The sequence below is a fragment of the Pseudophryne corroboree genome, chromosome 9 (assembly GCF_028390025.1).
Source record: "Pseudophryne corroboree isolate aPseCor3 chromosome 9, aPseCor3.hap2, whole genome shotgun sequence".
In the NCBI taxonomy this organism is placed as follows: Eukaryota; Metazoa; Chordata; class Amphibia; order Anura; family Myobatrachidae; genus Pseudophryne; species Pseudophryne corroboree.
This window is the reverse complement of record NC_086452.1, coordinates 412,054,090-412,070,393: the sequence shown is the minus strand read 5'-3', so window position 1 is coordinate 412,070,393 and position 16,304 is coordinate 412,054,090. Positions and strand designations below refer to the sequence as shown.

The following is a 16,304-nucleotide window of genomic DNA, read 5'->3' as shown; positions in this document are numbered from 1 at the left end:
ATGCAGAGGTGCCCGTCCCTGCAATGTTGGGGGGGATGTTGCACATGTGCAGTCAACTCTCACCGCGCTGCACAGAGGCCACTTCAGGGGAGGATTCCAGGGGAACCCTCTACCCGGCTAGCTCTGTGATCTGTAGCCCATAGGCTACAATAGGCTACCTCCATCTTCTGATGGCGGTAGCGGTGGGGTCCAATATCGGGTATGCATCTAAGCCTTGCAGAGTGATAAAATGGAAAGAGATAAAGTACCAGTCAATTAGCTCCTAATTGTCATTTTTCAAAAACAGCCTGTAACATAACAGGAGTCTTGGCATCTATTTACTAAGCCTTAGATGGAGATAAAGTGCACGCAGATAATGTACCAGCCAACCATCTCCTGTCATTTTTCAAACCCAGTCTGTGGCATGGCAGTTAGGAGCTGATTGGCTGGTACTTTATCTCCATCCACTTTATCTCCATCCAAGGCTTAGTAAATAGAACCCTTTATATCTCTCCACTTTATCACTCTCCAAGGCTTAGTGCATCTCCATCTGAAGGAGGGATAATACAGGATAACCAGGATAATACGTATTGTTAATAAACTGGCGTATAAATGTTCTAATCTCAGGTGGATGTGAGAATGTGGGAGACCACTAGTGTCCGGTAGAAAAGTCTGCGGTGAGGCTGCTCCTGGTGTACTCCCCCTTTAGTCAGAGGACAATACTGGTATTCTCCCCCTTTAGTCAGAGGACAATACTGGTATTCTCCCCCTTTAGTCAGAGGACAATACTGTTATTCTCCCCCTTTAGTCAGAGGACAATACTGGTTTTCTCCCCCTAGAGTCAGAGGACAATACTGGTATTCTCCCCCTTTAGTCAGAGGACAATACTGGTATTCTCCCCCATTAGTCAGAGGACAATACTGGTATTCTCCCCCTTTAGTCAGAGGACAATACTGGTATTCTCCCCCTTTAGTCAGAGGACAATACTGTTATTCTCCCCCTTTAGTCAGAGGACAATACTGGTTTTCTCCCCCTAGAGTCAGAGGACAATACTGGTATTCTCCCCCTTTAGTCAGAGGACAATACTGGTATTCTCCCCCTTTAGTCAGAGGACAATACTGTTATTCTCCCCCTTTAGTCAGAGGACAATACTGGTTTTCTCCCCCTAGAGTCAGAGGACAATACTGGTATTCTCCCCCTTTAGTCAGAGGACAATACTGGTATTCTCCCCCTTTAGTCAGAGGACAATACTGGTATTCTCCCCCTTTAGTCAGAGGACAATACTGGTATTCTCCCCCTTAGTCAGAGGACAATACTGGTATTCTCCCCCTTTAGTCAGAGGACAATACTGGTATTCTCCCCCTTTAGTCAGAGGACAATACTGGTATTCTCCCCCATTAGTCAGAGGACAATACTGGTATTCTCCCCCTTTAGTCAGAGGACAATACTGTTATTCTCCCCCTTTAGTCAGAGGACAATACTGGTTTTCTCCCCCTAGAGTCAGAGGACAATACTGGTATTCTCCCCCTTTAGTCAGAGGACAATACTGGTATTCTCCCCCATTAGTCAGAGGACAATACTGGTATTCTCCCCCTTTAGTCAGAGGACAATACTGGTATTCTCCCCCTTTAGTCAGAGGACAATACTGTTATTCTCCCCCTTTAGTCAGAGGACAATACTGGTTTTCTCCCCCTAGAGTCAGAGGACAATACTGGTATTCTCCCCCTTTAGTCAGAGGACAATACTGGTATTCTCCCCCTTTAGTCAGAGGACAATACTGTTATTCTCCCCCTTTAGTCAGAGGACAATACTGGTTTTCTCCCCCTAGAGTCAGAGGACAATACAGGTATTCTCCCCCTTTAGTCAGAGGACAATACTGGTATTCTCCCCCTTTAGTCAGAGGACAATACTGGTATTCTCCCCCTTTAGTCAGAGGACAATACTGGTATTCTCCCCCTTAGTCAGAGGACAATACTGGTATTCTCCCCCTTTAGTCAGAGGACAATACTGGTATTCTCCCCCTTTAGTCAGAGGACAATACTGGTATTCTCCCCCATTAGTCAAAGGACAATACTGGTATTCTCCCCCTTTAGTCAGAGGACAATACTGTTTTTCTCCCCCTTTAGTCAGAGGACAATACTGGTATTCTCCCCCTTTAGTCAGAGGACAATACTGGTATTCTCCCCCTTAGTCAGAGGACAATACTGGTATTCTCCCCCTTTAGTCAGAGGACAATACTGGTATTCTCCCCCATTAGTCAGAGGACAATACTGGTATTCTCCCCCTTTAGTCAGAGGACAATACTGTTATTCTCCCCCTTTAGTCAGAGGACAATACTGGTTTTCTCCCCCTAGAGTCAGAGGACAATACTGGTATTCTCCCCCTTTAGTCAGAGGACAATACTGGTATTCTCCCCCTTTAGTCAGAGGACAATACTGGTATTCTCCCCCTAGAGTCAGAGGACAATACTGGTATTCTCCCCCTTTAGTCAGAGGACAATACTGGTATTCTTCCCCTTTAGTCAGAGGACAATACTGGTATTCTCCCCCTAGAGTCAGAGGACAATACTGGTATTCTCCCCCTTAGTCAGAGGACAATACTGGTATTCTCCCCCTTTAGTCCGAGGACAATACTGGTATTCTCCCCCTTTAGTCAGAGGACAATACTGGTATTCTCCCCCATTAGTCAGAGGACAATACTGGTATTCTCCCCCTTTAGTCAGAGGACAATACTGTTATTCTCCCCCTTTAGTCAGAGGACAATACTGGTTTTCTCCCCCTAGAGTCAGAGGACAATACTGGTATTCTTCCCCTTTAGTCAGAGGACAATACTGGTATTCTCCCCCTAGAGTCAGAGGACAATACTGGTATTCTCCCCCTTAGTCAGAGGACAATACTGGTATTCTCCCCCTTTAGTCAGAGGATAATCCTGGTGTTCTCCCCCTTTAGTCAGAGGACAATCCTGGTGTTTTCCCCCTCAGCTCCCCACTCACCTGGAGAGGTCAGATGTTCTCAGGGTAGTCCCGGTCCCAGCAACTATAGGCAGAGGCAGTGTCGGACTAGGGCATGTAGGGCCCACCGGGGGAATGCAGTGGTAAGGGCCTATGGGGGTAATTCCAAGTTGATCGCAGCAGGAATTTTGTTAGCAGTTGGGCAAAACCATGTGCACTGCAGGGGGTGCAGATATAACATGTGCAGAGAGAGTTAGATTTGGGTGGGTTATTTTATTTCTGTGCAGGGTAAATACTGGCTGCTTTATTTTTACACTGCAAATTAGATTGCAGATTGAACACACCCCACCCAAATCTAACTCTCTCTGCATATGTTATATCTGCTCCCCCTGCAGTGCACATGGTTTTGCCCAACTGCTAACAAAATTCCTGCTGCGATCAACTTGGAATTACCCCCTATGTTAGGGGTGTGGTCAGTCTGCGGAGGGGGTGTTGGTTTTGACTAACCATTAGAGAATGCAACGTCTGGGCCCCTTCATAAATATATACAGTAAATTCAGCTGCTGCATGCATGATAATGTACCAGATTAATAACAGATGAATAACAGCAATGCACTGTACAAAATACACCATAGTCCAGTATAAGGTAACATATGTATAATGTATAATTCAAGTGCACAGTCTGGAACCTGATCCTCTTTAGAGCAGAAGGTGGGCCCCCAGGCAATGGGGCCCACCGGTGGTTTCACCTGTACCCCTGTGGGCCAGTCCAAGCCTGGGCAGAGGTGAGGCAGCTGGGCAGCTGTGTAGTTCAGGCGCTGATGGGAATTATCGAGGGGATCCAGCAGCTCACATGGGAGGTGGGGGGGCCTTAGACAAGTTGAGGTGATGCCCAAAGTAACCAATCAGATCTAGCTATCATCATCAGATCTAGCTATCATTTTATAGAATATGCCAGATAAATGATAGCTAGAAAATCTGATTAGTTGCTATGGGCAACACTGCTTCGTCCTTGTTAAAAAGCTTGATAGATCTCCCCAAGAATCCCAATGCTTAGCAAGAATGTGTCCAATCACTATAGCTAAATAACCCCCCCCCCCATTATAGTATGTTTTTAGGATGAGATCATCTATTTACATTCATTCCAAACAAATGTTTACAAAAGAGATGTACAGGAGATGAATAGTATTACAACTTGTAAGCAATCAGAGATGTAAAATTTGCAGGAAAGCCGTGGTATTTTTGCATACCCCTATATTGTAACTCAGTTCTTCACAAACTTTTTTGAATCAAGGCGCCATAGAGTGTCAGAATTTTTTTAACGGCACCCTGAAGCCAAAAGTTTCTTATTGAGAAATTTAGAAAGAAATATTAAATTAAGTAAATTATGGGGTACAGTATATTCAATTCAAGACGGATTTCCTGACTTGTCAGATAAACAGCAGTTTCCAACAATTTAAGGTCGAATCCAGATCTGACCTATTTAATCAAGCTCCCATTTATCCGACAAGTCAGAAAATTTGACTTGTCGGAAAACACGTGGATCGGCGGATTAGCCGCGGATCCAGGTGTTTTGTCGGATTCGCGGCCAAATCCGACAGGTTTTAGCCCTGTTTCCGACAATGTCAATCCGACTTTAAAAAAAGCCGGAATGGCATTGTCGGGTACGGCCAAATCCTGTCGGATTTGGCTGCAAATTGAATACTGAAATGTCGGATCCTTTCTGTCAGAAAGGATCCGACATCAATTGAATACACCCCTATGTCTATATGTCATCCTTTCAATTGTGTGATGAGGTGCAAGTCTCCTGACGCACCCCAGGGTGCCTGGGCACACAGTTTGAGAACCATTGTTGTAACAATTACCTGTGCATTTGTAAATACTCACTGTATACTACAGACAGAGGGAGAGGTTTGTTGTGTCAGGGATGAGTTACTCTGATTGCTGCTGTGATTAGGAAACAAATAGGCAAATAAATATATTTAGCAATATTTTCCAAGTGCTTTGCTGTTCATTGTTAGTGCCTGCATACAAAACAAACCTTTTGGTGTATAGAGTTTCACTGGAAGAGGAGTGTTCTGCTTTATATACTAAACCATTTGTATAATTGCTGTGTATAACGTAGGGCACCAGCATTGTATAGACCCATCGCAGACGTCTGCACCGCACACTAAAAGGATGAACCTACTTCTGGCATCACTACTTTTCAGCATTTTTCAAGGTTAGTACATAGCATTTAAAGGAAAAAAATGCTTCACTCTTGCTGAACAGGGGCGGGGGTTAATATAGAGCAATTATTGGCACTGTGTTGGGGACATGAATAATCATGATAGGCACAGAATTTTTCTTACTCGCCACAAATAATGCGCCTGAGTCAGAGACGGGTGCAGTGTTTAAGCATTTTTTCTCCTACTGCACATGTGCAAAAAGTCCTGGAAACCTTTACTGCACATGCAAAAACTGAAATATATGATGGCATTTGCAATTACGCGTGGCATTGCTAATAATTGAAAAGTGGATTTCAATCCCTGTTTGTTTCAGGGTGAAGACTGGGTAGTGTCCTAAATGATCGCTGCTTTCTCAGTCACAAATCCACTAATCCAGAGGCCACGTTTACTTGGATTTGAGGAGAGTAGTTATAGTAGACCCTAAGCTACCGCAAATGCCGATGGTTTAACGGATGATGCGTCGATGTTGGCGAGTTTACAGTTTCCATCGTAATTGCACAGATCACGCAGCCTGAAAGTGGACGTCTTAGCGCTTGTACAACCCATCGCATGGTGGTGCACAAAGGGAAGGCTGAGATTAACATTTGCGTATTTCCGCAACTGGTGTTGTGGTTGCATGACTGGTTTTACCATTAGGCGGCTTTAGGCAGCTGCCAAAGGCGCCAGCATCTGGGATGGGGGGTGGGGGAGAGGGGGGCATATAACAAAATTAAGGCTAATTCTGAGTAAACCTAATGCAGACGGCTGCTGTTGAACTTCTAAGATGCTACCTCCACATTTTCACCTGAGGCTTAAAAGTGGGTGATGATGTGTGGTTTGGGGGAGGGGGAAATAGATTAAGTTTTGCCTAAGGTACCGAGAAACCTTCTTTGAATCAGGCCCAATGCACCCGCAATGGTTGCTGTTAATAACTTTGATGCTAATCTATGCTTCTGTTCGGCAAGATTAATACCGTGGTAAAATATGTGGTTCGGAGCACACGCTTGTTTATTTTTGGAATGTAAGCTCATGTGTCCAGGTTTCTGGGGACTGTGGGACATATTCTCACTATTTATGATGATTTCTGTGATACATTATTGTTTATTGTTTAGGTTTTTTTTTTGGGGGGGGGGTCTACAAATTTACGTAATGGCATTTGTCAGACGTATAGATGCGTCCTGATGCATTAGTGAAGCACTTCTCATGTACAACTAGTGTCCGCCTGTGGTACCTTTCAGTACACTAAAGGGGTGCAGGTGGGGTGTCAAAATATGTTGGCTACAAGACATATTTCAGGGTTGCCCTTATACAGATATCTCGCCTCAATACGCCATGTGTCGCAAGGTGCCTGGAGGGAGTGAGCCTACAGGTCTCATGTGACTATGATTGCACTGTGCATGTTTTTTTGGTCACAATGCAATGCAATGAGGACGCACTGGGAGACTGTTTTAATTAATTTGATATGCAACACTTGTATATATGTGTGTGACTGTCTGCATGTGGAGAACAACGGAACTTGGTGGGGAAAAAAGCAGCAATCGCTGCATTGTAGCACTTCGTATGCAGATTCAGATACTCCGTTGCACACAGATACAGATGTGTCACATATCAAATGCCCCCGTTTTCAGATAGGGACACCCTCCTTGCCCCCGACACTACCTGGAGCCGCAGCTGCATAGCAGCACATGCGCGCTGCGCTTCTGGAGTATGCATAGTCCTCCCACTATCGGACAACTGCAGGGATAATTTAAACTGCAGGCCCTGCATCCACTTTGCATGTCACTTAGGCCGGGATGTAATGGAGTCTGAGTTTGGCGGCAGTGTGGGATGCCGGCTGAACTCAGATTTTTTTAAAGGGGCAATCATGTGTAATGTTAAACCATGCTTTGTACATGATTGACCTTTAAAAAAAGTTCGACCGGTATCCTGCACGGCCGGCGAACTCGGACTTTATTACATCCTGCCCTTTGAATCAGCTCCACTATGGGCCTAATTCAGGTCCTGTTGTTTTTGGTACTTTGCGTATGCGCAGGACCTGTTCTGTGCATGTACGAATGGGTTCTGCAACATAGGACGCGGACCGGCAGCGGACTGTCAGTGATTGACAGTCTGCTGCCATCTGGGGGACGCCATCTGGGGGACGGGGAGGGGTCGGCGGTGTGTCACCAGCATTTAGGGGGTGGGAAGAGGTCACCGATCTCCATCGTAGTACGGCAGATTTCCTGGCCTCTGCGTTGGACGGCTTGCGCGGCACCATGGATGCCGTAAGCCGCCCCGATGGTGACTGAGTGTTCCGATGCTGTGTCTTAGGAAGGACGCAGGTTGGATCACTACTGCAGCAGTAGGCGTCTGATTGAAATAGACATCTCCAGCTGCATCACCCAAGGAAACAGCAGGGACAGCACCTCCAACCACAGCTGAATCAGGCCCTATATACAAACAGGTGATCATTAAGTTAATCTTTATATTCAGGACCTGTATGAATATAAAGTTTACCTGGAATGGATCTTTGCCACCAGGTCCTAAGCAGTGCCCTAGTGTTACTGCAGTTTCTTTTAAAGATTCTCAACACCTTGTAGACAGTATTTCTGGGTTTGGTACATTGTAAGCAACCTCTCCGGAGTGATACATACCCCTCTAATCTGTTTATGTTCCCCCCACTAGTGCTCTCCGCTGCACCAAGACTGTTTCTGCCTAACAACGTGACTCTCCCTGAAAATGCCCCGCAAAGTACACTGGTAGCCCGGATGTCTGCCACAGCTGGTCCATTTGATGAAATTGCTGGAGCACCTTATATAGTGAATTCCAATCCGGTGGTGCATCCGTTCATCATTATTCCAAAAGCTGACAAAAATTGGGAGGTATGGAGAATATAAAACTACAAACCACGATTCTAATTTATATAATCCAAAACTATCAACATTTTACATGAAAGAACACTCCCGCATTTCACCAACATAACAAGACCAAGCTCCCCAGTGTAGCATGACTCCATACTTGCTTTCTCTCCTGGAAGTTCCGGGAGACTCTCAAATATCAGGTAGCTGATCCAGTACCCAGAAGAATGGGCAATGGTGCCACTTCTCTGGTGAACATGTCTTGACGCAATTTATTATGGATCGTGTCATCGCTGCCCCTTTAACTGCAGCGTAATGCTACATGTTGCAATAGTGTTCATAGTGCCAAGCCAGAGGGCAGATTGTGAAAGCAGGGAAGTATAGATCCAAGGGCCTAATTCAGATCTGATCGCTGGGCTGCGTTTTTTGCTGTCCTGCGATCAGATAGTCGCCACCTACATGCGGAGTGTAAATTCGCCGTGCAAGTATGCGATCACAAGTGTAGCTGAGCTGCAAAAATTCACTTTGTGCAGTCTGTGCGCAGCCCAGGACTTACTCCTACAGTGCGATGAGAACAGGCTGATCGGGGCCGGAGCTGACGTTAGACACCCTCCCTGAAAACGCTTGGACGCGCCTGCATTTTTTCCAGACACTCCCTGTAAACGTCCAGTTGACTCCCACAAACGGCTTCCTCCTGTCAATCACCTTGCGAACGCCTGTGCAAACGGATTTTTTTCACCATCCCATTGCTGAATGGCGACGCCCATTGTTGTTGTCCGGCGCGCCTGCACATTGTGGTGTATACGCATGCGCAGTTTGGTCCTGATAGCCCGCTGTGTGAAAACACAGCCCAGCGATCAGATCTGAATTAGGTCCCAAGTTCAGCCCTGAGACGGATACTCTTTTGTAACAGGGACATTGCAAGCATTGGCCCTCAGTCATAGTGAAAACCAGCATCCAGGCTAATCAGAGAAGGGGCCTCTATAACATGGGCAGTGGGGAAAAAAGGTGCCTCTATCAGAATCTAAAATCCCTGTGGGTCTCTTCTTTACTCCCCTCTCATCGCTAAAGGATCACATGGTTCCCTGATGCCTAAATATGGTTATAGGCCCTCATTCCGAGTTGATCGCACCACGCAACTTTTTGCTGCTGGTGCGATCAACTAATCTCCGCCTATGGGGGAGTGTACAGTATTTTAGCATAGCAGGGCTGTGATCGCTTGTGTAGCCCTGCTATGCTAAAAAAGTTTCCTGCAAAACAAGACTAGCCATGGACATACTTACCCTGTGCGACGGATCCAGCGATGATGGGCTCGGGTTTGACGTCAGACATCCGCCCTCCGTTCGCCTGGACACGCCTGCGTTTTTCTTACCACTCCCCGAAAATGGTCTTCAACGGTCAGTTGATGCCCCGGAACACCTTCCTGCAGTCAATCTTCTTGTGATCACCGCTGCGACTGCTTTTTCCGCTGTCAGCGTCGTTGCACGGCGACAGCTGTCGCTGGACAATGACTCGCGTGCACATTACAGCCCCCACGCGTGCGCAGTAGTGACCCGGTTGCAGTTGTGCGAACGAAAGCACACTGCGATCGGGTTGGAATGACCACCATAGTGTCATGTAGCTAGAAAGCTCTCTTCTAGACAAGCAGGACCAAGCCCTGCTGGCCAGGTTCCTACAGTTTACATACTGTACTCAACGAAACTAAATGCCAGGCCACACGTCTGACCCTTCAGGAGTCTTTAGTGTAGGAACTAGCAAAAGGTTTAAAAGTCCCCTCCCAGTGCAGAGACGGACATTTGGTGTGAAAGTTAAGTAGCCAGTAGTTGAAGAAAGGACTGGCTGTGGATCACAGCTTCCGCTGACCCTGCAGATAGCCAAAGACACAGAGTAAAACACTGCATATAGCGGCACTTCACCCATTTCTTAAGTATCTGAGAGAGACCAATCTCAGATTAGAGGTCCAATTAGGTCGTGTGGCAAAGATTGTGTCCCCCCCAATGTAAGTGCTGTTCAAATTATCAAACACTTGATCCATGAGATTCTGGAAGTTGGAAAGGGTATACGTTTAATTTGCCGGCTGTCGGGATCCCGGAGGGCAGAACCTGAGAAAGAATTCAAGTTTGAGTACCCAAGGAAGAGTGCACTATACAAGGTCCTTAGGACTAAGGAGCAGCCCGGGATGTGCTTATGTTGGCTTTATGTATTGTGGACACTGATCTTCAGGAATATTTCTTCCTTACCAGAGAAAACTGATTCTAAAAAAAGATGGAAGGCGTCAAGGAAGGCAAGAAAAACTATTCAACTTGCACCCATGAACTAAAGGTGAAGCCATTGGCAGGGGCTTGCTAGGTAAACATAAGTGGGTTGAAATGTCAAAGCAGGTCAGCAAAAATCAATCCACTTGGCTGAGGACGTCAATAGACCATGGGTTCCAACATTCATGGTTAGCACTACATTCATGGTTACACTAAGTGTAGCAGTGGATACTTCTATCCCACAATTTTTAGTGTGTCCCAGGAAACATCAGCAGGATGGAGACAGTTCATTGATACACATCATCAGGACCATTGCTTCAGTGTGGATATTGAGAGGAGCAGCTTCCACAGACTCATTAGGTAAATCAGTAAGTTAGACACTCAGTCTCAAGGGCTGGGTAAGATTACATTATCCCAGCATCCCAAGTATTGACTGAGTGTAGGAGCAAATGGGAAAATTATGGTGTCAAGAACCATTTCCCTATAAGGAATTTGCAGCGGAGGAATTGGTAGTGTGACTAGAATCACATAGACCGTAGTAAAATCCAATATACTTTTATTTTCAGCCACAGGCAGTAACACAAGCAGGTGCGTGTTTCACAGGTCAGGTACAGCAAAGTCACAGAGTCTTCAAAATGCAGAAACACAAGTTCTCCAGTAACCCTAAGGTCCAGGATCCCTAACAGTAGCCACCCCCTGGCCTATCACCTGGGCAGCTTGTCCACCATCAGGAGCAGTGCTTTTTGTGCCTGAAACCCTTTTAGCACAAACTGACAGGTTCCTGCAATCAGCTGCTTCTCACCCCTGGCCAACAGCAACACCTGGCCTGGATTTTCTGCAGTCACAATCCTGCAGTTCAACACTCATGTCAGATTTGTGCTGTCTTTGTCACACTAGCCAAATATCATCTGTGGTCAGGGGAATGCCAACATTGAGGAAAGCGGGATGACACTACCTCACTGTCCAGTCCTTAATTAGTCCTTTTGGAGAAAATACAAAACCAGTGTCCCTCCAGCGCTAGGAAGCAAAACTAACAACTAGGGGCTATGTGTAACGGGCCCATTAGTGATAAAGAATAGGCCCCATAGACTCACAGTTAGTTGACTGCACATATGAAAATAATTTCATGCTTAAAACAAACCCTTTGATGATGAAAAGGAGTATTTTAAACTATATTAACTTAATGCAGGACAACCTATCTTGTGTAATGTGCAATTAATGACAGTTTGGATGGCCTACATTGATTTCTGTCTTTCTGACACTAGATAAAGATTCTGATTATTAATACTCAGAAAAGAAGGGAAATGAATAGAATAACAAAACAAAGAAATACAATTACATGTATTCTGCTGTCTGATGGAATTGTATATATTTATTAATTTTAATCAATGAGTTTCTACATATCTTTGATTTAATTCTGCTTTCTAGTTAATAACAACTAGCACGCCCAAGCTGAACTTTGAAGCGGTCCCACTGTACACTCTGCAAATCCTCATTAAAGACAGTAAAGGGACAACAGCGACTTCATCCATTGTCATTGAGATTTCAAAGGTCAACAAAGCCCCAGTCTTCACTGGAACCCTGGCTGAAAGAGGTACTACACAGTTTATTAGGTCAGGAGTTCCATGTCGCTGTGAAAAGGAAATATAATCCACTCAATCATTAACAAGAAAAGATCAAACACATATTTTTGGAAATGCTGTTCACTATAATTCTTACTAAATTCCACACATTGTAAAAAAAAAATGGTTTTTATATTGTCTGTATTTTTCAGGGGTGGTCTTCAGCTATCGGTGTCATACATATATTCCAACTGTGTGCATTGCACCAAGTTGGTTCTGGTTTGAGGGTCCCAAAGAGGTGTGGCTTTTCTGGGGAAGTGGGTGATGCTTTGTTGACAAGTGGGAGGGGATTAGGACATGTGTTGGGGGAAATAGGGGTGTGGTTTGCATATATCTAGGACTGGACTTATTTTGTATCAACTTTACCTGCTTAAAAATTGGGAGGACTGGTCATTTGCAGCTATAACTGGTAAAATGAGACAAAAAACTAATCACTTATTTATTTTATCTATCTATCTATCTATCTATCTATCTATCTATCTATCTATCTATCTATCTATCTATCTATCTATCTTAAAGCAGGGCTTAAACACCCCCCCCCCCCCCACACTTGTTTAATATATTCAAAGCATTTAAGTGGTTCCTTTTTGGTGCTATGCTCGACCCCTCCTGAGAAATAGTGGCTGAGTGTTAGTGGGAGTTTCCATCCTGTTGCTAGGCAGCAGCGGTTAGTATAGTTGCTATCCGAAGATACAACTAAAAGTGATAAGGAAAAAGAGCCAACAGGGCATCACAGGGACTGAGGGTGCCCCAACCAGTCTGAAGGAGCACCTTTCCCACCTTGGGCAGTGTATCCTCACCACCGCTGCTTCTTACCTTAGTAGGAGGGAGATGGGAGAGCATTCTTGTCCCCTTAGTTTGGTCAGTGTGGAACTTGGAAGCAAGATTATAATAAAGCACCCCACTTCCAGTGCATTAGTTATACTAAGGCGGAGCAGCAGGCAGTTTCACATGGGGCCTCCTCCATGTCAGTGCCCCATGTGTGGATGCCACAGGGGCATTAAAAACACAGGATGAGTGACATGCCTTAACCATTGGTGCTTTGGTCAAACTAGGCTGACCATATAATCGCTTTAATCTGGGACACTCATGAATTACACAGGTTCTGTGGCTGGCTGACTTCAAGCCTTCATTTCATCTGGTTTTAAGCAGCCACAGAACCTTTGTAATTCATGAGTATCCCAGGTTAAAGGGATAATATGGTCAGCCTAGTCAAACCGGCAGGTTTGGGAGTCCGCAATCGGTTTTCTATTGCTCGTCCCGCTGCCGGAATTCTGGCAGATGGGATCCCGCTGTCGGGATCATGACACCCGGGATCCGCCCGCTGGCAAATAGTACGTATCTCGTCTGGGGGAGAGCGGTAGAAGAACATAGTAACCAACCTGTATATTAATGTAAACATTGGTCTTTTAATATACTGGATAGTATATGGAATACAGTATTGATGTGTATCACAATATAGATAGATGGTCTTTAGCGGTGATGGGGAACCTTTGGCACTCCAGCTGTTGTTGAACTACACATCCCAGCATGCCTGCTACAGTTTTAGCATGGTCAAATAGCAAAACTGTAGCAGAGCATGCTGGGATTTGTAGTTCAACAACAGCTGCAGTGCCAAAGGTTCCCTATCACTGGTCTATACAGGCTGTATCAAACATATTTAAATAATAAATAAACACACAAACATAACAGAACCAGTACTGCACTTTCTAAGCACACATTCTCCCACCCACTGGCATATCTATAATAGTGCACACGGGCCCCTGAGTCCAGAGGGTGCCCCCAAAGCACCCGCTGCACCCATTGTTTGAATACTTACCCCACCGGAGTCCCGCGCCGACGTCAGCAGCTCTGTGGAATCACCGTGAAAATGGCACATTGCCCATTTTCACAGTGTTCTGTGCATGCACAATAGAGAAATCACTAGGAAAATGGCCGCTGCATCATTTTCCTGGTGATCTGCGCATGTGCAGTAGAGTCTGAGCCCTCTAGTGCTCAGACTCTCCAGCAAAGCCTGTAGAGAGTTGGGGGCCCGAATGGAGGAGGCAGCACACAGGTCTACTCATCTCTTAAAGCATCGCTGCTCCCACCTCATGGTCAGGCTCCTGTCTCTTCTTTTTGGTAGCTACTCGCTGGTCCAGTGCACATATTGAGGACTCAGATCCACATACACAGCAAACTTGAGGCCTAATTAAGATTTGATCGCTGCTGAGCGTTTTCACATTATTTTTGTAAAAATAATGTTAATAAATGGGCCCCTAGGTCTCTAATATTAAAACCCATAGTAGACAGTCTAAAACAACAACCTCGCCCACATACATTACCCATAGCTTTCAGCTCCTAACTGTAATTTATCTTGCACAGTCTAAAAATGACATTTAGAAACGAATTAGTTCCTATTGACAACCTCTCCACTTTTATCTTTAAGGTTTGATACATTGCCCCAGGAGCGGATCTAGGCACAGGCGAGCAGGGTGGGCGCCTGCTGCCCACCCGCACCTTGCACTCCAGCTGCAGCAAGCGCCGTGGGCAGTGTGGGCACCCGCTACAGCCGGAGCCGCTGCAGCCGGCTCCATTTTCAGACAGACACCAGAGGTCATAATTGACCTCTAGTGTCTGTGCGGCGCTGCTATGGGAGAGACATCATGACGTCTCTCCCATAGAGAGGAGCCGGCGGCGGCCAGAGACGGAGCAGCAGCGGTTGGGAATTAGGACCGGGGCTGGTGAGTATCGTTTTTTGTTTTGTTTTTTTTTATGTTTGTAAGCGACGCTACAAGGGGGCATCTCTACTGGCAGCACATCAAATGGGGGTATTTCTACTGGGGACACATCTAATGGGGGCACATCTAAGGGGATATAACTACAGGGGCATCTCTACTGGGTGCCCATCTAATGGGGCAAATCTACAGGGGGCATATCTACTGGGGGCACATCTAAGGGGGCATAGCTACAGGGGCATCTCTCTTGGGGACACATCTACTGGGGGCATAACTACTGGGGGCAATTCTATGGGGGGGCACAACTACAGGGGCCACGCCCCTTCCCTATGAAGGCACACCACTATTTTTTATGCGCGCACTAACCCTGTTTTACCTGTCGGGGGCGCCAAAGGAAACTTTTGCCCTGGGCGCCACAAGGTCTAGAACCGGACCTGATTGCCCCCAAAGCATGAAAGTGTCATTAATACCTCTTTTTCAAAGCTTTTTCAATGGAAACGTTTACTTGCCCAGATCCGGTGTTTTCCATTACTTTAAACTGTTGATGCACTTTTCTTGATAATGTACAGCATATAGATTATTTATTACCCGCTACAAATTTTGTAAACAATTAGATTGAGGGCGTGTGCTTTTTCTCTGCTTATTTATGCTGTTCCAGTGGATTTAAGTTCCCCTGCCACGATTTCCTTGGTTTTTGATTTTGCAAGAGGCGGTTTACATCATTTTAAATAGGTGAAACAAGGTCTCTGTTTATTTGTTTTGTGTTCAGCTAAATAAAATATAAAAAAAATCAAAATAATAAAATAGACTTTTTGTGTCCTTGATAAAAGGCTGCTTAGTCTCATCCGCAGCTTTGCTGGTAACAATCTGGTAGCTGATGCTGTCCAGTCATGTCGAAAATGTCTGATGAAATAATTGTTATGGGCACATCTGCTTTATTTTCCTTTCTTCCTATCAGATGCGGAGGTTTATATTGCTGAAAACACCATCATTTCCACAGTCATTTACAAAGTGGCAGCCAAGGACCCGGATAATGACGTATTGCGGGTAATTCACAAGTTATAAAGCGTTTTTGGTGATGAACATGAAACCATTGCAATTGGGAATATTTTTCCAGTGATTGGATTACACTTGTAACATAGCGTGGGAGATTTATCAAAGCATGGAGAGAGATATTGGAGCATATGTACAGTGTCAAGGTTAGAGAGGCATTTAGTACCAACCAATCAGCTAATAACTGTCACTTTACAGGCTGTGTTTGAAAAATGACAGTTAGGAGCTGATTGGCTGGTTTTATCTCTATTCACTTCATCAATCTCCAATGCTTAGTACATATGTCCCTTCATCACTCTCGAACTTAGGTGTCTATGTACTAAGCTATGGAGAGAGGTAAAGCATACCTCCCAATTGTCCCTCCCGCAGGCAGCAGTGGTCACATCCACTTCACCCAAGTTGGGAGGTATGGATAAAGTAGCCAGAGATAAAGTACCAGCCAACCAGCTCCTGTCATTTTTCAAACCAAGGCCCAGATTTATTTAGCCATGGAGAGTGAGAAATAGCACGGTGATAAAGTACCAACCAATCAGCTCCTATCTGTCATTTCTCTATCGTCCTAAGTGGATGCTGGGGTTCCTGAAAGGACCATGGGGAATAGCGGCTCCGCAGGAGACAGGGCACAAAAAAGTAAAGCTTTACTAGGTCAGGTGGTGTGCACTGGCTCCTCCCCCTATGACCCTC

At 45.4% G+C, this 16,304-nt stretch overlaps 1 protein-coding gene across 3 annotated transcripts in view; it reads left to right on the top strand.

The window, feature by feature from the left end:
• LOC134958358 (cadherin-related family member 3-like) overlaps nt 1-16,304 on the top strand; it is a 419,058-nt gene that overhangs the window by 163,517 nt on the left and 239,237 nt on the right. For all 3 annotated transcript variants that reach the window (XM_063940905.1, XM_063940906.1, XM_063940907.1), the window contains exons 2-5: nt 5,055-5,150; nt 7,801-7,997; nt 11,657-11,822; nt 15,526-15,614. In XM_063940905.1, the coding sequence (XP_063796975.1) occupies nt 5,055-5,150; nt 7,801-7,997; nt 11,657-11,822; nt 15,526-15,614 (548 nt within the window). The remainder of the gene's footprint in view (nt 1-5,054; nt 5,151-7,800; nt 7,998-11,656; nt 11,823-15,525; nt 15,615-16,304) is intronic.